General features: G+C 42.5%; 1 protein-coding gene across 1 annotated transcript; it reads left to right on the forward strand.

Annotated features, from left to right (window-relative positions):
• Positions 1-304: 304 nt before the first annotated feature.
• LOC146236431 (neuromedin-K receptor-like) lies at positions 305-19,980 on the forward strand. The gene is made up of 5 exons (XM_084687095.1): positions 305-972; positions 4,062-4,250; positions 4,600-4,750; positions 15,382-15,578; positions 16,443-19,980. Exons 1-5 carry the CDS (start codon positions 605-607, stop codon positions 16,747-16,749), a joined length of 1,212 nt encoding a protein of 403 aa, XP_084543221.1. The 5' UTR covers positions 305-604; the 3' UTR covers positions 16,750-19,980.
• The last annotated feature ends 2,506 nt before the right edge of the window (positions 19,981-22,486 follow it).

Consider the following 22,486-nt stretch of genomic DNA (forward strand, 5'->3'; position numbering starts at 1 on the left):
TTGTGTTTGTTGACGTTAGATCAACATCAGAATATTTTCATCTGCTTTTGGTTTTGTGCCAAACTGAACTGCAACCTGTTCACATTCTGTTGCAAACAGTTTTTTCCGTTCGAAAAAAAGAAGCAATGACTCTAACGGATTGATTAAATAGCAGAGGGATGCTCTCGCTCTAACCTATATTTGTCCCCACTAAGTTTAAAAACGGCAGCCTGCCAAAATCAATCAAATTCTCGCTTTATCTGTGCCATTGGTGCGTCACAGAGTACATTGGCTGTTGCTGTGGACCGCGCGCCTGTCTGCATTTAATAGGAGAGTAGAGGGACTACAGTGTGGTCACTACACTGTGGGAACTTGCCCCACGTCTTCATATCGCAAAATTATTTCGTATTTTTATTCGAAGAAGTCTGAAAGACATGCATCCAGACTAATTTAGTTGGATAGAAAAGGAAATTGTATTTTAAACGTGGAGTAGAGGGCTGTGGAAAAGGTGCAACCTTACCCTTGTTCGGCTGTAGCAGTGGCATTCTCGGTACTGTTATCGCGGAAATAATTAATAATAATTTAAAAACATAACTATCTTTGACATAGTAAACTAGGAACCAGAATGGCTGCGGTGCACAACGGATCGAATATCACGGGGAACTATACCAATCAGTTTGTTCAACCTCCCTGGCGCGTGGCGTTGTGGTCGGTAGCCTACAGCTCCGTACTAACAGTTGCAGTCTTCGGGAATTTAATTGTAATTTGGATAATCCTTGCCCACAAACGAATGCGGACAGTGACAAATTATTTCCTTTTAAACTTGGCGTTTTCAGACGCATCCATGGCTGCCTTCAATACTTTGATCAACTTTATTTACGCTTCCCACGGAGAATGGTACTTCGGAGAAGCTTATTGCAAATTCCACAACTTTTTTCCAGTAACTGCCGTGTTTGCCAGCATCTATTCCATGACAGCAATCGCCGTTGACAGGTATTGGGGATGCAATTGAAATCAATTTGAAGTCATACATTTGCCTGTGCAACTTTTCTCAATTGGTAAATTCCAATGGTTCAACACATATTGGAGCACAATGTGTGTTAATGTGTGTTAATCAGCTCTTACTTGAAATATAAAATATAGATATGTTTTTCGCTTACGTGTTATTAATAGACATCAGTGAATCCGTCTGCCATTGTTTCCTTCTAATTAGCCTCGCAGATGTTCACTTTCCCATTCACTCCATTTAGTTATCTGGCTACACTAACAGCATGGGATTTAAAAGGGGGGGAGTTAGTGTGCGCGCGCGCGCGCGCGCGTGTGTGGTGGGGTGGGGTAGTTGCAGTGCATGTTCTAAGCAGAAGCAAGAATCAAGATGTATGTCCCCTCAAAACAGAAACAACCCAGACCCTCTCCAACCTCCACACTCTGATACAGCTTGCTCAGGGAAAACCAAAAACACCTCTGGCCATTAACTGATCTAAACTCCCAACCCAGACGGCTTGGCTAAAACTAATTAATGCCATTTGACAAATTGGCTAGCTCCCGCACCATTGCTGTTCAATCTCTGGCTCTGATAAATTATTTATGGCAACTCCAGGGGGCGACACCAGAGAGGCCTGAGCACATCCATTTTGGTGATGGAGGCCCTAGTGGGCTGTAATGTTATTGTGCATCCGTTTCACATCACTTCACTGGAGGAATGGGTTTTTCTCAATATGCATGTTAATGTAGCCACTATTCCATAATGTTGGCCTTATGTATATGGATGCAGATGTGTTCTCCCCTGTCGTGATGCGCTGCATTAGTATTGTACGGGTTAAAGTTTTGAGAATGGAGCTTTCAGAGATCGAAGACTATAAATATGTTTTATGAATGTGTTGTCTTTTAGGAAATGGGGAAAGTTGTTTATGGAAAAATTTGAATAATCTCTGGCACACTGTGTGTCACTTTTTTATTTCCTCCTCCTACGGTATCATGTAATGAGATGATTCAAACATGTTCCTCCATGATTTATATATTGAGTTGACCAGTAAACCTGATCAAAGTTTCAATCGTTCAATTAAACATTGAAACCCACATCCTCAGAAGTCATCTTTGTGACAGCGAAAGTGTTTGTGTGTGTGTAGGAGTGCACACGCTGTGTGTGTGGAGAAAGCCTGCAGTGGGTGTACACAGGCCAAGGATGTGTGACTTAAATTTAGGAGATTGTCCACAGTTCCATGAGAAACAAGATGGCCTCCTCTGAGCTACTAGATGTCCTGTCCCCCCCACTCAGAAAATCATTTTCTATACAGCTTATGTCCTTCCATCGAGTTCTGGTTTGGGGACCACAGTGTCCCCTTCATGTCATCACCCTGGAAACCAGACAAAAATAATACCTATGATTTGACCTACATATTTAGTCTGTGACCTTGAGTCTCAGACTTTGTTGCCAAAATGTGGCGCGGTTCTGTTGACATCTTGAAAATGGCAGAGGTTCTATGGTTCAAGACTGTTTCTCGAACGCTTCCTCAAATACTTGCTGCAGCTTCCCTCTATATCTCTGTGTACACTGGAGCTGCCGAAGAGACTTCCTGTTGGCTGTCAGATCAAAAACGGATAATGTGTGACATCAACCAGACGAGGTCCCCAATACGTGTGTGCACAAGTACAAACTTGCTGTGTGTGACAGCTGCCTGTCTGAGGTGTGGTGATTTTTTGATAGTTGGATTGATTCGATTTACGAGTCAGGTGGCTGAGCGGTTAGGGAATCGGGCTAGTAATCTGAAGGTCGCCAGTTCGATTCCCGGCCGTGCTAAAATGACATTGTGTCCTTGGGCAAGGCACTTCATCCAACTTGCCTCGGGGAAATGTCACTGTACTTACTGTAAGTCGCTCTGTATAAGAGTCTCTGCTAAATTACTAAATGTAAATTATTTACACACACACAAGACCTTTTCCTCCTTCTCCTCACCTTTAGCAGTTGGTGTGTAAAACCTAAGTAGCTTATTTTTTTATTGTATAATGTGTAAATATTGTGTATCTTTTGATAATAATAAGTTTAAATTCCCCCCCAAAATAGATCACAAATAAGAATGGGAAGGAAATGTGCAAATGACTTGGTTCTGTATGTGTACATTTCTAACTGTTTCTAAATATGTTTGAAGGTTTCCCCCATGTACATAGGCTGTGTTTCTGAGTGTCCGCTTCATGAACATATGCCATTTCATTATTTTGAGTACACGTATGCAGACAGAGTAGAGACATCAAAATAACCTTTAAAGCCAGTCCAGTACCCTCAACAAGCCGAGAGCTCTGGCAGATGGCTGGTGTATAATTGATTCTGAATTAAACAAGTGATTCCTGTCCAGTCTCCCATCCTGGACTGACGAGTGCCACTCAACATAAATAACAATTAATTACTGGAGGCGGTTAGGGAGGTCTGTGGGTATGTCTTCTAGGGAACGTCCATCATTGAGGTGACGAGGTGATGAATACCCTCAGACAGTCATGAAGAGTGTAGTCTGAGTATGCCTGCGTTTCAATTGGCATCCTTTACCCTCTACTCTTGACAGTCCATCAGTGTGGTATGTACCAGAGGATGGAATTCATTCATCAGGGTAATATACTCAGCATATCTCCTTCCCTGGCTCACAGTTTAGGCAGGGTAATAATCTCTGCCTCATTTGCACGTTCTATTGTTCAACTCAGGCTGGGATTTCTCAAAATCCGTTGTTGATATGAATGAAGCAAGATAACCAAGTACAGTGAAGAGGATGTGAAATTTGAATTTTCTGTGAAGCGAACTCGAAGGAAACAATGACAGCCTGATGTACATTGGCTACTTTTCCCCTTTAGGGGTTAAGATGGAGAGAGAAATGTGAGAAAATGAGGCTCTTTATTTGTTTTATTGAATTATTTTACAAATCGGTTGGAGAGTTCTCCACCTAATAGTTTATATGACTACTGGAAATATGTGAAAAGGTGTTCTCTCATTTAAGATGAAAGTGGGCAACAATAATTTTTGCTTCATAAAGAAGTGTTGGACCACTGAACCTTATCCTCTGACATCTGGACCCTGTGATCTCTGACCTGCACAGGTACATGGCCATCATCCATCCCTTGAAGCCTCGCCTGTCGGCCACTGCCACCAAGGTGGTGATCGTGAGTATCTGGGCTCTGGCTGTGGCCCTGGCCTTCCCTCTCTGCTTCTACTCCACCCTCCGCAGGATGCCTCGCAGGACCATCTGCTACGTGGCCTGGCCTCGACCCGCGGACGACTCATTCATGTGAGGGGGCACACACACCAATACAAGCACACACACACATATGCAGACACACACACACACCAACACACAGAAACACACACAATAACTCTCCCATTATTTCTGATCTTAGTTTCACCGGTCATACTATAAGTCTCTACTAATCCTTTCATCCACTCTCCTTCCCTCGCCTCACTACTCATATCTGTCTTTGATACTAGACCAGATTTATAATACTGTGTTGACCTGCCTACATTTTTATCAGTTTGATTTATGTCACACTGTTCACCTCCCAACTCCTCCAGTTTCCGTAAGATAATACTGAACCAAATACTGCTTTTGTTGATGGCCGTGTTTAACTGTTTGTGTGCAGGTACCACATAATTGTGATGGTGCTGGTGTACTTGCTGCCCCTAGTGGTGATGGGCATCACCTACACCATCGTGGGCGTGACCTTGTGGGGAGGAGAGATCCCTGGGAACTCTTCAGACAACTACCACGGCCAGCTCAGAGCCAAGAGGAAGGTGAGAGCAGAGTCCTTCTGTAACACATGATGGAGAAGAAGACAGAAAGAGGGCGGTGAAAGAAAGAAAAATATTTGAGTGGATACTTTAAATTGTTCCCGGTAATTCAGGAGAGTTTTGGTAGGAGTTTTTAAAACCTTCTACCTTCTGGTTCAGTGTGGCAGGAGATAGTCAGGGGAGCTGTCTCTGGCAACAATAATATTTCCATCTCACGAGCAAACAACTCTGACCGAGGTTAAGGTCTGTCAGAGAAAATAAATGGTGCCAACGCTCAGAAAGACAGCCCAATCTGAGGTGATACCTGAATAGACCTAGTGCCCCAGCCCCACCCTCTACAAGGGACCATGAATACGTGGCTTAGTTTGCTTAGACCTGCCTGCTCTTTGTCCTCACTAAACCCTTACGCTGTGCCACAATTAGTATTTTGAATGTTTTCTGAATGTTAATGTAGACTCCCATGTGCGCTGGGAGTTTGCTCACTCCCCACCACTCCAGTCCAAATGGCAGGAGACAGCATAACACCTGGCTGGGCACTGATGCTGACAAGAAGCCTGCCATGGAGACCGACAACCTATGCAATATCCATTTGGATCCAAACCAAAAGAACTCAGTTGTTTGTTTTTGGTGTCATTTGGATCCATCACTGTGGTCTCATGGCTGTGGTTATGTGTGAAATGTGTGAAGTGAGCTCTGTTCAGCGATGCTTGCTTTTCTATGCGAAGACTACTATTCTTAGCGAAGTGTGCTCTGCTTAGCAAAGTTAGTTCTTTTTAACAAAGTGTAGGGTGGGGAACTCTGAAGCGTGTTCTGGTACAGTTGTCATGGTTATTTTGTCTGTGGTGCTGTGGTTAACTCAATTTAATTAGCTCTGATTTGGGGCCCCTGCCATTATGCTGTCATTGCCAGTGGCATTGATCATTGACCGCAGCTTGAAACCTCTTGTCATTAATGAATACTTCAGAATACAGGGAGGCTCCTTATACTCCCATGCAGCGTAAATGAGCCTGCCTGAATCAATAATAGACAGAGTAGGTCCCAGTACATGGTGTGTCTGTGATGTGCGTGCATTCGTATGCGTTGCAGCGATTTTAGAGTATATGTTTTTACTCTTTCATTCCCTTTAATCTCCTGATGCATCTTGATCTTCATGTTGTTGCGGTATGTTTTTTTTCCCCACAGCCGAGCCCGAAAAGATTTTTTTTATGAGTCCTGCACTTATAAAAAGGGACAGTTGCTGCAAATTAAAAGTGGGTTAGAACATTTCACGTCCTGTCTGTACACAGACTCTCCTCCCTCCATACCCCCGGTGTAACCATACTTGGTTTTGAACGAGTGAGAGTCGACTGAATGTCCTTCCCCCCGGGGATAATGTCCTAGGTAGCGTAAGGTTAGGTGTTGCTGACCCCGCTCAGAATCTGTTAGGGGAGAGAGCCCAGGCCTTGAGCACTACTGTCACAGATAATATAGATACTGAGACTATAAAGGCTTAGTGTCACTTTCATCGTCCACGGCCAATTTTCCGAGCATCATGTTTTTCAGTAAAATGCTGTTAGAGCACAGGGCACTGAGCAGATCTATTTGATGTGGACAGTGGTGTTGTTGCAAAAACTTATAGCATATTAGATAGGGCTGTCAAGTGATCATTTGTTGTCTTTGTTTGCCTAGGTCATTCAACTCTCTTTGGCAAAAGACATGATTTGGTTTTGTCAACACAGATAGCTGGGCACAGAAACAGGCTTAAAATCCCGGCCACAGTGACACAACCATGCTGGATGACTGTTTTTAGAATTGACAGTAAAACTGAGTGGTCGGGTCCCTGAATGTGTGCTTGAACGAAGGGTCCTTGAAGAAAATTTAAGTAAGCAGAAATTATAGGCAGAAAGTAGAATAATGATCGAGTCTACCAGGGGCTTTCGTTTAGTAGAGTCAGCCTCAGCTTGTCCTCTCTGCTACCTGCAGGGTGGTAACAGGGCTTGGTGTGGGCAGGTTGTAACAAGGCTTGGTGTGGGCAGGTTGTAACAGGGCTTGATGTGGGCAGGTTCTAACGGGGCTTGATGTGGGCTGGTTCTAACGGCTTGATTTGGGCAAGTTGTAACAGGGCTTGATGTGGGCAGGTTCTAACAGGGCTTGGTGTGGGCAGGTTCTAACGGGGCTTGATGTGGGCAGGTTCTAACGGGGCTTGATGTGGGCAGGTTCTAACAGGGCTTGATGGGGGCAAGTTGTAACAGGGCTTGATGTGGGCAGGTTCTAACAGTGCTTGATGTGGGCAGGTTGTAACAGGGCTTGATGTGGGCAGGTTGTAATGGGCTTGGTGTTCAGGTTGGAAGAGGGCAGCAAGTCATCGAGAAGCAACGGTCTCTTGACTATCATTATTATCTCTTATCATCTTCACAACGAACAGATTCAGCAGTGAGCTCCATTGTTTTCTGTTTAATCCATTCTGTGACAATCTCTGACAAGTAGAATCTATTAATGTTTGGCCCTACAATGGCTTTTCCCTGGGAAGAACCCATCCATGACCATATACCAGACAGATGACTTGTGCTGCTCTGGAAGTGGACTTGCATACTCAGTCTCTCAGCAGACAAAATGTGTATGCATGTTACCGTGTGTTGGTCTGTGTATTATCTTTTAGTGTTATTGCTAGGTTACCCAAGAAGACCTGATTTTTAATCCTGAAGGCACACGTGTGACAATGCTAGAGCCATCTGAAGTGTGGGGATGTGAGGCAGAACTGCAGGCACCACTGTTAGAATCCAATTTGTGCTGCAGAATGTAAACAAGCTTTGTTATAGGGCGGCTGATATGTGATTGACATCACGGCACAGAAGTAAGTAATTAAGACTTTGACTTTATATAGCACATTTCATACAAGAATTGTAGCTCAAGGTGCTTTACATAAACTCAATAAAAACAATAATACAAGTGATAAAAGTAATAATTAAAATAGCAAATCTATAAAAACAATAATATAACTAATAAAAGTAGTAAAACCCTTCTAAGATAAAATGACTTAAATGCTTCGGTAAAAAGGTAAGGTTTTAAGCTGTCTTTAAAAAATATCTAGCGTGTTTGCTTCCCTGATATTTATGGGTAATTTGTTCCATAATTTTGGGGCGTAATTGACAAAGCCCGAATCAACAATCTTCTTATGACTGCTTCTGGTGACCTCTAATAGGCCTGCATTTGATGATAGCAGTGTTCTAGCTGGTGTGTAGTTTATAAGGGACTTAGCAATGCAGCTAGATCCTTGTCCTTGTAGAGCTTTGTATGTGAGGAAAAGGACCTTAAAGTAAATTCTGAAGGTACCAGGGAGCCATTGTAAAGTAGCTACAAGTATAACAGCCTGCATGTTCTTGAGAGACATTTGAGGTTTCTGGCAGGCTAAATTGTGTGCAGTGTGCACATTTCGCGCTTCCCTCAAAATCAATTACTGAAAAGTGTATGGCATTTTGAAAGACATGCTAATACAAGTCTGACAGGCACTTTCAGTACTCCGCCTGTTTGCTACCTATGGTATCAACTCATTTTTTTACTTTTGTGTCCAGGGTGTAGATGAGACATGGGAAGCTATGGTTTGTGTTGCTGATAGAACTCTTATGTTGTGGGTACTCTTAAAAGCAGCACAGAGAAATATATATAGAGGGTATGTGGGTTCTTATAATGATTGACGGGAAGTAGCTTTTGATTTCTGCTAATATTGGTACAACCATGACAACAATCTGAAAGGCCTTTTGTAGTAAGGTCTGAGTGGGTTGAGGGTCTTGAATATTTATATATATCACTTCTGCCCAAGAAAAATGTCCTCCCCCATTTCTTACAGTCTCAGGGCTTTGTTTTCAGTGGCTCATCTTCTTCCAGTTGTCCTGAAACTAACAGTTAGTCATTTACTGCATAATGATGCATTATAAATCCAATGAAGTGGCCATGCCCTAAGACCACCCTTCGCAGTTGCTGCATGATTCAACATCAATTAGATACATTCAAATTGTCATTAAAGACAGATTTTCAGCAGATGACAAATTTTGTTCCTCCCCTACTGCTCTGCTCAAATGTTGTTGTTGTTATTATTCTTTTCATCCATAATGGATGTCTAACGGGTTATTAAAATGTATATCTCTCAGGAACAAGAATTTGATTGAGAATATGTTGATGAAAAAAAAGGAGCAATAAACAGCAGTGGAGCATACTTCTCGCTTTGTCTTGGAAAGGAAGACACCGTTTTTATGGTTTGATACAACTGACACTTTTCTAAAGATGCTACGAGGTTACTGTGTAAATAAATTGTTTAATTATACATGAATATGGACAGAATTGTGAAAAGATGGATACCCTACAGGTTGTGAACAGGTTTGTGTCTGAGAAATGGAGCACACATATTGACATCCAATCATAGCCATTTAAAACATGAAGGGTTTCAGCGAGACCTACTAATACGGATGTGCTGGTGCATGTGAGGAATACTGTTGTAAACAATTCTCAAGGATCCTTCAACAAATTCAAAGTAATCTTAAATGGCCTATTTGTCTTTCTGTAGGCCTACGGTAATTTATTATAGGCTACGTGGGAGTTTCATCAACCTGGCCATTTTAATTTCCCCTCATGTCTCTAGCTCTTGTTGTCCCTGAGAGCAGACATATTAGTTAAGTAGGAACCAGGAAACAAGGTTTCACATTGAGTCTTTGAAACAAAAGGACTAAACGACTTGACAGCTTTTAAAATTCCCTCTGAGAATACTCTAGACCTTTTTAACACATTAACAATTTTCTTTTGTTACTGTGTGACGAGAAAGGGGGCTACAAAGGATTTTTCCTCAGTCAGCCTGCTGTTTTTCAGCGCAATAAAAGACTCTGAATTCTGCTTTCATCCCAAATGACAGGGACAAATTATTTATCTTTTTAACACTGCAGGTACGTGTAACTAAACAGTGTTTTCAAAGATAACAGCTTGATTTTCTTTATCAAAGCACTTCCATTGGAGGTTGTTAAGATGTATTGATTGGCTCTCTGTGGATTTCTTCCATCCTTAGAGAAAGCCCCAGCAGGTAGCCAACATCCCCATGTGTGTGATAACCTGTTGGACCAGAGAGCTCTGTCACAGCCTGGGTGTGATTACCCAGTGACAGAGCATCTCCAGATGAGCCAACGTGCAGAGCCGTCACAGCACGTAATCAGCGCCATATTCCCAGTTTCCCCGGCGTGACCATCACAGCCCACAGTGCACAGTCGTCCTGCAGCACTCCTAAGGAAATGCTGTTTGTCCAGCTGTTTTTCAACAAACGACAAAGATCAAACAAATATTTGGGTAAGAGCACTTCCTGGACTCAAAATCAGTTGATTTGAGGTGCTCTTTGGAATGGGGATATGTGTGTAACAACGATGAGGATGATTGGTTTTTTTGAAAGGCAGTGTTTTTTTGAAAGGCAGTGTGTTTAATTTGTATGGTATTTTACTTTGTGTTGCCACATTGTATATGTGTGCTTGATCTGGTGAGTTTTGATGCAATACCTGTGATTTCCAAAGGGTGATTTCCTTGTTGCGGACTTAAAAGTGAAGAAAAGCTCAACTTTTGAGTGTGTATGGATGCGCAAGGCCAATCAGAGCACAAATGTAAAAAAAAAAAAAAAATCCTGCACAGTAGTCTATCAGTATGTGGCCCAATAATGTAGAGAATGTACACCCTGTGCTGCCAGGTACGCTGCACTGAGAATGCAGCATTATGCCGTGTTCTCATTAGAGCATTGTTCTTTTTTGGTGTACACAGGGTGGGTGTGCTGCATTTTGGTCAGGTCTGTAACAATATGGTATCGTGAGAACACGACATAAGAGGTGTGTGTGTGTGTGTGTGTGTGTGTGTGTGTGTGTGTGTGTGTGTGTGTGTGTGTGTGTGTGTGTGTGTGTGTGTGTGTGTGTGTGTGTGTGTGTGTGTGTGTGTGTGTGTGTGTGTGTGTGTGTGTGTGTGTGTGTGTGTGTGTGTGTGTGTGTGTGTGTGTGTGTGTGGCTGGTCGGAGAAGGTTGGGGCTGGTCGGAGAAAGGTGGGGTTGGGGCTGGTGACGCGAGGGCATGGCTTGAGAGCAGACATGCATGTGTTTGTTTTACTTGGTGGTCGATAAGGGCCCCCTGGCTGTTATTTCCATAGCAAGGATCAATACAAGGGAAGCCATTTACTGTGTTGAGTGAGGTTCTATAGTGCCAGGGTCTGCTGACACATTTGAGCAAACTCAGTCATTTTGTCTCGTTTTGTCCGCTGGTTTTTGGGGGGTGACCAGCTCATTTAAATGATTTTCATACCCTTTTCAGACAACAACACAGATATGCAAAGTTTCACATTTAGTTTGAGGGTATAACAATAACAATGCATTATAACTGTACATCTGTAGCTGGCATTTGTAGCAGAAATTCGTAAGGTATAGAATTGCTTTGAATTACTCTCAGATACAGCACAGTAATATGAACAAATATCAATGTATCTTTGTGTTTGACATTTTAATTAAATCCCCTAACTACAGTATCTCCAATCAGGCGTTACTTTTCCAATGAAAAAACACTTAGCTTCCAACTTTCCATTCTTGTGGATAAAGGCTGATGTTTGATCTAGTGCAGCTTTTTGTACTGCCCTTTGAAAGTGTTTTCTTTTTTATCCACAGCTAAGATGAATAGAATGGATGAGTCAACACCATTAGCAGTCTGTCAGGTAACTGCAGAGCCAGGAAGAGCAAGATTAGATAGACAGATGGACAGACAGACGGCAGGAAGGAGGTTTGGAAGCGTTCTTTTGAGCACCATGGCAGAATAGGTGTGTTACTGAAAGTGCTCCTTTGCTCAAAGAGCATTGCACACAGAGCGTACATCACATGCCTGATCCCGCCTCTACGTCATATGATACTGAATATACCCAATTGGCATTATGGTTGAATCTAAATCCATTATAATCACATCCCACAAATATACTGTCGGAAGTTTGGTGTGCATAGCGTAGATGACTCACTGTTGAGGTTTTATTTGAATCAGCCTGTGCATCAAAATCTGTCAGATGTCTGTGCTGGTTAAGGGCATAGCCCACCTCATTTCCTGTAGCCAGGGGCAGCGCTCAACCTTTCATGCTGCTGTTGCTTCCAAGTCAGTAATAATGTGCATTGTGTTCTCGGCATATTGTATAAAATGGGCACTATCTAGACTGTAAACACTAACTAGACTGTAAAATACATGCATGTCGGTTCTAACCACAATTTTGTCAGTTTGGGATTTTCCTGTTTTCTCCTACCATTCCACAGTGAGATATTGCACGGAAAAGTATATGGAAAAAGTTGATGAGGTAAAAGTGAAGCTAAACGATACAGTAGTTGAATTAGGTCATTTGAAAGGGTTTTCTTCATGGATGAAAAGTTGGCTACCTAACTAGCAGCAAGACAATATAAAGTGAGTACTTAGTTTCAGGAGAGACGCAGTGAATTTGATATTCATTTTAATGAATTGACATGCATAAATCCAATCACTTGACAACAATTGTTATCCAGGAGGTCCGATACAATAGCATCATGTTTCAGAACTAGACTTAGAGACTGAAAAGAGACTAAATCAGTTAACTAACATGACGTCCGTATCACCAATTCTCGGCACGCATACATGTACCGTAACACCCCTAATATATATTTACTGTCAAGTCTCTCAATGTTTCCTTCTTCCAGCTCTCTTGTTTCTCTCTCAGACCTGTCAGCTTTTATGGACTAATAAAACAAATCCTCTCACTGGATTGCCCACCCATAGACTCTATGTGCTCAAAGACATTTCGCTGCTAACCTTGCCCATTGTATAGCGTACATGGATGTGTGTGTGTGTTTGGTACCTGTACACTACATAACCTGTGTGACAGGATGTGGGAGGCCGTCCCCATGTCACCTCTGAAGGTGGTTGGTCCGAAGAAGAGGATTGTGCCGTGCTCTGGATGTGGCTGGGCTGCTCTCTGGATTTTGCTGTGGTATTTGTCTACCTCGGGGAATGCACACTGCAGCCTAGATACGTAGGAAGGGAGACTGTAATTGGTGGAATGTGAAACCTGCCATATGTGGACTTCCAGTAAATACTTCATCAGTCAATTATGGACTAACTAGAGGTGTTTGGTGTGTGCATGTGCGTGAGCTATTGAGTTGGTAGCTTACCAAAACCAAAGACTTGGAGGCTTTTCCCAGGATATTTACTGTGTATGTTCTCTGATGTTTTCATGGACCATTGGCCTGACATATAGTCTGTACTGTCAATTATTTTGGGGAACAATAATATGGGAACTGTCTGGAGTCCTATGTTGTCACTTGAAAAGTTACCAGAGTTAACAAGACCATCATGACCATGAGATAAAAAACGTCCCATCTTTTGTCAACACAATTGACAACACCTCGGTGCACCATTTTCTGACAGCAACAGTCCAGGCAATCTTAAAGAAGACCAGATAAGATGACTTACAGATGATAGAGGAACTCTGTTCAGCTCAACTGATTTATTTGTATGCCAGACCTCAACTTCTATTCTTATCTATGCGGCAGCAATGCCTGGCGGAGAATATGCTCTGTTTGGCTTGTGCAAGACTCAAGTGTCTCTTTCAAGCACGATTATTATAGTTTTTTTTTTATAGCTTTGCCTTTTGGAAGAGAGTCCAATTTGGACAGGAGATGAGACCCAGATGCCGGGCCCCACCCCCTGAGACGGCCTTGAGGTTTGGAAAGTCTTTTCTCGGTGCCGTAACGCAGAGAGCAAAAGTGAAGGGTCTGACTTGTTCAGCTGCTTGGCCAGCACTGCACGTCCTGCCAGCTCATTCTCCTGAGGTCAATGTGGATGAGGGAGAGGGATGGAGGAGTGGGGGGTGGGTGAATGGGGGACTATTTAACAGATAAATGTATAGTAATTTCAAGTACCTGAATCTCAAGTGGATAGGATGGAGAGGAATGTGGGAGGGGAGGGGGAGTTTGGGGGTGGACTATTGAACAGAGAAATATTTATAATGCTTACCTGATCTCAAGTGGATAGAAATGGGGGAGTAGGTAGAGGGGGTTCTGTCAGGAGGGGGGGGGGGGTAAACTATTCAACAGGAAGATATTTGTAATGCTTTCGAGTACTTATAAAAATACATACACATCTGTTTGGAAGAATGAAGCCAATTGACAACTAACTTTGCAGCAAAGCTGTCTGAAAATAGTCCTGCTCTGCTCCATTTGTCTCCAAGGTTGGTCCTTCATTTCCTCACCATTGTCTAAGTGCAACTCCCTGACGTTCCTTATTACCTTATTAAGGGGGCGTCCACTTTTCACCTCAGAGACCACGGGAGGCCCTGTCTCCTGTAGATCCTCCTACACAGAACAGCAGTGGAATCAGAATGATCCCCATCGTTTGATGCGGATGAGCAGTGGGGCCTCACCCTCCCAGAGACATGAGGCTTTAGAAACGGCCTGTGGGGTCAGGTGGAGGGGTCATTTGGTCTGCTGGTAACAGCTTGCTGTATAGTCATATACTGTAGATAACATGCTGTATACTCGTATACTTTATATCGTTTCTGTGCATTGTCTTGTATGTTCGGGTTGCAACATTGCCTACACAAATAAATGGCACGCTCCTTTGACAAGGGAGGTGCCTTTGCCACATCTTGATGAGTTCTGTTTAAAGTTGCTCGAATCCCATTAGAACTGAGCAGGCCACATATTGACAGTTTATTGATTCTTTGAGAGTTTTTGGTTCTGTCAGCACGACGGTCACTCAATTATCCATCACACTGTTGAAATGATTGACAATGCTGAACCATAATCAATATGTCAATCCATCATACTAATCTCTCCAAACTGGGTGTTGAAGCTTGCCTTTCCTCCCTCGAGAGAAAAGATGCACGCAGCATCTAATAAAACAACACCTTAATAATTCCTTTATTTTTACTAATTTTGAACTAACAGTAAGAAACTGAATGGTAAAATGGCATCTGACTTTTGTCCACCCAGTTTGTCAGAATTTTAGTTATATGTTCCTATCAAATTCATATCAAAATGAAGGAAAATATCTATAGTATAATATAATATCTAACATAATATAATATAGAATAATAGTACAGAAAAATTATCACAAACAAAACTGGAGAACATGTAGACATGACATCACAGGATGCTGTTTTGTAAGTAAGTCAGAGTTAGCTCCAGAAGCAGTGACATGTAAACACAGTTTAACTTCATTTACTCCAGTGAAACCTACTCGTAAAATGCCTTACTGCCTTGTACTCAGAAAAAGTTCTGGTCTCGTTTTATAGGCCTGTATCCCAGCCCTCACACGTCTCTCTGGTGTCATTTTTACAGTCTCCCCCTCACGGTGGCTTGTTCTACCAGATATCCAGTTGAGATTGTCTCACCCCCTGCTGTTACCCCTGATGCACTGGTCAATGTGTTGTATGTGGCAACAGACTGGCCTAAAGTGACATCAGTAATCATTTCTTGCCATAGTGTACAGCTTGTCAAGGCTCAACCATTTCACATTTCAAGAAAACCTTTCTTATTAGGTTTGGTGTGCAGTTATTTTGTAATCCTCGAGGTATTGCTGGAGATACTTCTCGGGTTCTTCCCTGCTGGTTCCTCAGCCGTTGTCCCCTGTGTTCTCTGGTAGGTGGTGAAGATGATGATCATCGTGGTGGTGACCTTCGCCCTGTGTTGGCTGCCGTACCACGTCTACTTCATCGTGACGGGCCTCATCAAGTACCTGAACAGGTGGAAGTCCATCCAGCAGGTGTACCTGTCAGTGCTGTGGCTGGCCATGAGCTCCACCATGTACAACCCCATTATCTACTGCTGTCTGAATAGCAGGTAGGCTAAACACACACACAGAGATCAGAACATAGTTGAGTGCACAGATAAAAAGCTTTCCTGGTGTCTTCTAACCAACAGAATGTTGCCTCATCTTGCTTTTGAAAATGAAAGGCTTTGTTCACAGTTTAGAAGGCGCCCCTCTAGCAAAGTGGTCCAATAACTCTGGCTGATTCTTTAAATCTACTCTGTGATTCATGCAGTTCATAAACATGCTCTGAAGTGGGACATTATTGGGTGGATTATTATTGTTAGACAACCCAGTAATTATGTGTGATACTTGTGACTACACAAACACACACAGATGGTTCTGAGTGAATAAATGTTTCCATGGCCATGGGCATTGTTTCTGCGAAACTGATCATAGCCTGACCATACAACAACATGACAGAGACATGAGGCAGCTTCAAGCACCCTGCATGGTTTGGGGGTTGGTGTATGGCAGTGCATGAAAGGTGATTAGCAAATAGGGCAATTAGGGATTCATGGTAATTAACTGAAGTGTAGGGTGCCTTTTTCTCCAGAATAAGCACAGCTCTGATTGGGGGACGTACAATGTGTTTGCCTCCTCTCTGACACTTAAGGCAAGTCGTGGGGAAAATACATCAGTCCCCCTTAAATGCCCATGAAGGCTCATGCCATTGTCCACACACAGTAGGGGCAAGTTGGGAAGCTGCTGCCAACATACTTTTGTGGATTCAACTGTCAGCTTTAATGGAAAAGTGGGATTGACACCCATTTCTCTCCTCTCTCTTTATCTGTCTCTCTGTTATTGCCCCTCTCTCTCTGTCTCTCATCACCTCTGTTGCTCTCTCCCATCAACCACTCGATCACGACCATCTTCCGCTGCCCCCCTCCCCCCAGGTTCCGGGCGGGGTTCAAGAGGGCATTCCGCTGGTGCCCGTTCGTCCAGGTGTCCAGCTACGACGAGCTGGAGCTGCGGACCACCCGCCTGCACCCGGCGAGGCAGAGCAGCATGTACACCTTGTCCCGCATGGACACCAACACCGTGGTGGTGTACGACCCCGCCGAGGGTGACGCCGGGAGGGGCGGGGCTGTCCAGAACCACGCCACCGCCAACAGGAAGAATATTTCCGACGACTGCAATGGGAATGGGAGAGCGGTCAAGGCCGGGATCGCCCCCACAGTGGAGGCAGAGGAGTTCTCCTGAGAGAAAAGCGAGCACGCTCACACACACATACAGACACATAGTCACGCATAATTAGAAACATTTACAGAAACACACTCAGGATAGTGGTGAACCAAGTGCTGTAGTAAGTTGTATCAAGACAACTAATAATCAATGTTTCCAAACAGAACGCACACACGAGTAAACAGCACAAACATGAGAATTGAATCTAGTTCACCGGAACAGGTTCTTTGTAGTAGACTTTGTGAACACCATCCTTTTAGTTCATCTCAAGTACAGTTAAGCAAGGTCGCCGTGGCATGCCACAGCTCTGTGGTTTGTCTTGCTTGGTTTGTGTTGTAGTGGTTTCATCTTTGCTCTAATCACCTGAGGGTTTCTCCTATATGCCTCATTGAGGGGTTCATGCCGTGATCACAGCGCTCAACCTTGGAACTGATTAGCATCTGAAAGGTCGTGGACTGTGGCAATTAGCGAGGGCACATGCCTGGAAAAAAAAAGATCCTTCTTGGACTGTTTATTTCTTGAGCAGATCCCACAGTTTACATGGTCACACCAGTGCTGTGTACATGATCCAGCGTACATGGTGATCAGTTTGAGCTCTTCTTTTGCGTGATACTGTGATAATGTGGTCATGTATCAATGTCTTCAGCCATTTGGAGACTTGCCAGTTATTGTAATTGCAAGAAAAGGTGTAATTAAGTTTATGTGTTGTGTGTGCCGTTACGGGTTTGTTGCCCATTCATTTTCCTGTCAGACCCAGTCAACATGTAGTACAGCTGACAAAAACACAAGGTTATTGTCAGCTGTGCGGGCCGTTTTGATCTGATTCATGATGCCTGGCTAGGCATTATCTTAAAATGGGGGTGTTGTCTGTGTGTTTGAAGCGCACCAAATAACTCTCGATTGTGGACATGTAATAACAGTGCAAATCACTTAACAGCAAAGTGAGTGTGGAAAGGGTCGTACATGAATGGACAAATCTGTCAAATTCGTAACATTACTGTGATGATGGATTACGATAGCACCTGAACTAGCAACAATGTGTGAATGTAAATGTGTGACTGTAAAATATTTTTTCACACCCCTCTGTAAAACCACAATTGCCTGAGTTTCCGCAGAGCTCCAGCTAAGTGTGTGTTTACATAGCTGAAGAACAATGACTGTAAGTTTCAGTGTAAGTATGGCAAGGAAAGTGTTTTTCCCTCTTTGGAGAGTGTGTGTGCGTGTCTCCCCCCATCCCAGGTTAATTTTACAGCCAGGTTTCTCCATCATGTGCTAAATGCAGCGCCCACCAGCCCTTCAGCTCTTGTCATGTTTGGTCTGAATGCCAAACAGACACACAGTGTTTATGCGTGTTTGTTTCCATGGCCTTAGAGGAGTGGGAGAAGGGGGGGCAGTTCAGCATGAACCAGCTTTATACTTGTCAGACAGTCCGATGGGGTCTCCCAGTCATCCCTACAGGGCAGAGATCAGTTCTAGCTTGGGGTGACAAATGTGTAACCCCCCAAAACAAACACACACACAAACACCTCCCTCAGGGCCAGCCAAGTGTTCTGTTGAATCATAGACAGATTCCAGAATCGAAGTGTAACGGATTTATTTATATATTTTTTTTCCAGATGACTGACCTCCACCTGTGACCATTCCTTCTTTGTGCCTTAAAGAAAACAGTAGGATGGGTTTGTGGTGTTGGTGGTGGTGGGGATTTGTGTTGTTTGTGCTTGTTGGCTGTCATGGAAACAATTGAATGTTTGTGAGGTCACGCTAGGAACTGTAGCTCTGTAGCTCGTCAGAGTCCTGTTGTTTTAATTTGTGGCCTCTGACAGATTGTAGAAACATAATTAGGTTGTGAGTGATACCGCATTCATTCTCAAAGCATGGATTTGTATTTGGAGGCCTACAATTAGACAGAGTTCTGTAGTTATTTAACAACCGACATTGTTTAATTGTACATATGAACTTTGATAGATATTAATGTTTTAGTGGATCAATAGTGATTTGTGCAAACTCTTGTTTTACAGTATCAGAAACGCATGTTTAGAGCCTCTCACCTTACAGCAAGCATGCCCTCCGAGGGGGCATTGCTAATATATTATATGTATATATTTATTTCACATAGGAGTTATAGTGCCAGAGAGAAATATATTGTGTGTACTCAGACAGTTGAGTTCTCAGTCGTTGGTAGGCAAGCTAAGTGTGCCAATAGAATGTTTAAAGACTTCATGAAAGTATTATTAGATTATATTCACTTAAATTATGATTTCAATATTGCGAGTATACTTGCTATAAAGCAACTGTTTATAATTTCATACCAAACCAGTTTTGCCATTTATGCTGCTATGTTATGCTAAGTGTTGTCAATCTATATGGTGTGCTATTTGTTTCTAAAAACAAAGGAATGCCTCTGAAAAAGCAAGTTGTTGCGTGGTGTCATGTTGTGGTTTGCTCAGTTGAGATTTGGCGTTCCTGTTTTACCTGTTAATGTATACGATAACATGCTTTGTGTTATTGGACAGAAGGAAGAGCAGTGCCTCTAATGTTGTGTTATTGTATGGCAGGAAAATCACCCAAAATAAATTTATAACACATCTGCCAACTTTCTGGAGTTATACACTATAAACTGTACATTTATTTTTAATAATGGATGAATTCTCGGAACCCAAAGGTTTAATATAAAACCCAGTGGATCGAGATGGAATATGTTAATGCTGTTTGGAATCGTAAATAGCTATTTTTTGACTTGACAAAGCTCTGTTCTGTACCTTCTGTTGGCCCTTTTAAGTTGTGTATGGTAGAATATCTTAACTGTGCAGGCTGTCATCTTACTACAGTGGGTCTCCAAACTAGTGCCCAGAAGTGTTTTACATTGGAAAGATTATCCTGTTATCAGTTTTTAGCTTTGTCTGTCTTTGCTTTTAACACCATCATGGTCTACTCAAACTGAGAACAATATATTTATGTCCACTTTTAAAGTGAAAAAAACTGTTCTAAAAAGTTATAGATTTATTTATTTAAAATGCACAATGTATCGCAAGTTATGTAATGCAAATGCACTGTATATGCTTCTGTGTTCAGTAACTTCAAGACAGGCCCTTTCAATTAATCAAATGTTGTGCTTTGTGATGAATTTTGTTATCACAAAAGGAAAAACTTTTCTTTTTTTTGTAAGTGCATTTTGTAAGTGTGTGGACTTGTAACTGTTGATCTGTTGTGTTTTTAAGTGGTCCTGTAAATAAAAGGTTTTCTGCTCCACTGAATAGTCCCAGCCTTTTCCTGACTATTACCAAGCACAAACTCGCCTGTGCTTTTTTCATTATTGTAGACTCAAGCAACTGCAGTTTTCTAGATTGTCTCTAGGATTAAACGAGCAATGGATCAACCCAACACTTACAACAAAAGACATTTTCCTTCCAAGACCAATTTTCCTCATGTATGCTTTGTACCCGAAGCAGGCATGCATGTGTCGGGAGAAACGCAGCATTAGTCAAGCCCTGTTGTCCAATTAGAGACAGTTCGGATGTGACTAATCTGTGAACCCGTGTGAAAATGTCTCCGGACGTTATTCCGAGGATTTGCAGGTCCCCTTTTTGAGATTGCAAAGTTTGTAGCGGAAACACTGTTGTCCTTTATGCTTCAGTAGACTCAAGTTCTACAGAGGTAATTAAAACATCTTTACTTTCAAGAGTCTTTAGATATCGAGTGGTTGTTTGAACCTAAGATGTTGATGGCTTTAAAAGCCTGTTGTGCATTTTAAAAAGGGCTTTGAAATGTAAATGTTGTTTTTATTAGAGGTAGAACATCAAGTATAGAGATTCACCTTAATGCACACGTGTCATAATTTGTTTCTATTTAGTTAATTAGTATGGCTCAATTCAAATTAAGATATAACTGTAGCTGATCTCTGCTGCGTGCACATAAGGATATAAGCTAAGTACAAAACAAATTTGAGAATGTCAGAGGTCCATACATTCCTTGTGTCCATGACCCACCCAGGCACAACCCAGCCAGGCACAATTACAAACTATTTTATTAGATCTTTCTGACATCTGAATGAAGACAGTTGTAATACAGGATGCTTGTAAACATGACTCACAACAACATTAACACAGAAATTAGTCTCGATGAGACTTCTGAAATAGTGGGTTTGAAAGCTGCATTAATTTGCTGTCTTTCCATCAAACAATTCCCTCAGAATCAGAGGATTATTTTGTGCCTTTGGGCTAATAGTGCACATTAGAGCTACTTGGCAGCAATACGATTACATTCATTACTCCTCTGTGGTGTGTCAACAAACACCTGAACATTTCATTCTGAAGAAGTCTCTGACATAACGGAACTCATTGCTTTAAGCTTTCTCTCTTGTTAAGCATTTAAAAATGGAGGCCATGTGCAAGATTGAAGACTGCTGTCGTTACTGCATGTTTTGACCATTACTCAAGGCTGAATGTGGATCGTACTAATGCAGCAAGTCAGGGGCATGTTGTTTATCACTAGCTTGGTGTGTCGTCTTACCACTGGTCATTGGTTTGCTATTGCGCTTCATTTAATTCATTCAACTAATGAGCCAGAGTATGCTGTACATATTTTCAGCCAATTTGTTTCTGTCTGCTGGGATGGTTCTCTGAGGGTGGGAATGCCCAGGATTGGCACAGCCAGCACGGATATACTGTATGTTTGACTATGGGCCCTGCCAGATAAGCTTCGAACAAATATTTGACTCAGAATGGCGGTACACTTGTAGATTTGTTGTCAAGATACAAGTTCAAAAGCTCACAGCCTGAAAGATAGAGTTGTTCTCTCCTCAGAAAGATGGATGACATGACATGAGCTTATCCAATGGATATCCATTGGATAAGCTCATGTCATGTCTGTCTCTACGGAGACTGCTGTACTCGCAGACATGTTGTGAGCAGTCCACTGCTGAGTGGACTGGCCTTGTCAGGTTTAAGGAACAGTTCTGTAGATGCTGTTTTCCCCAGCCCATGTATAGTAAAGACCCAGCCTTTGCCATTTTACTTCCGAGGCTTAATCTTATGATATAATGATACTATCAATAATGAAAGCTTTTTCATGTGTTCTTTGTCGAATGATCCGGAAGTGTGACCTCCCTGATCAATAGTAACTCATGGTATAAAAGCCAACATCATTTTAGCGAAAGCTCTTAGAAGCGGGGTGGGACATTCAACATCAAAGCCCCTGCTATAAAAAGCCATTCATTCTTCTCTAGTCTACAGTACAATGGTGCTAAAAGTGCAATTTATTTTGCTGTTATGAACTTCCTACATATGTCATAGCTACTCATCCTTTCCTATCACCTTATAAGATCCTCATACTGTGTAGCCTGTTTACAAGGGGCTGTTAAAATCCAATCACAAAACCTTTTCTCTTATGTCCATTCCTTGCATCTTTAGTTCTACCCACAATTGGAAAAAGATTGCCTCCATATTGACTTAAAGCGTTGTCTGAATGCATGGTGTATTTTCTGATAGTATGCCCTCATGTGACAGACTAATGTTTACATAACCGTTCGGCAGCATCCCAGAAGTCAGGAAATCACACCAGAGCGTGTCCCCTGCTCCCTGAGCCAGACCAACACTGAGGGGGGATTTTCTGAACAATACATACAATCCAAAAGTTCAATTTGATCTTGGCAGCTTTCTGAGTGGGGAAGCAGCAGCAAATATCACTTCTCAGTGAATGTGCCTGGCAAGGGGCACGTATAGAAGTCATAAATTAAACATGGGTTTCTATCAAATTG

This window comes from Hypomesus nipponensis, chromosome 22, assembly GCF_054491055.1.
Source record: "Hypomesus nipponensis isolate SF chromosome 22, ASM5449105v1, whole genome shotgun sequence".
In the NCBI taxonomy this organism is placed as follows: domain Eukaryota; kingdom Metazoa; phylum Chordata; class Actinopteri; order Osmeriformes; family Osmeridae; genus Hypomesus; species Hypomesus nipponensis.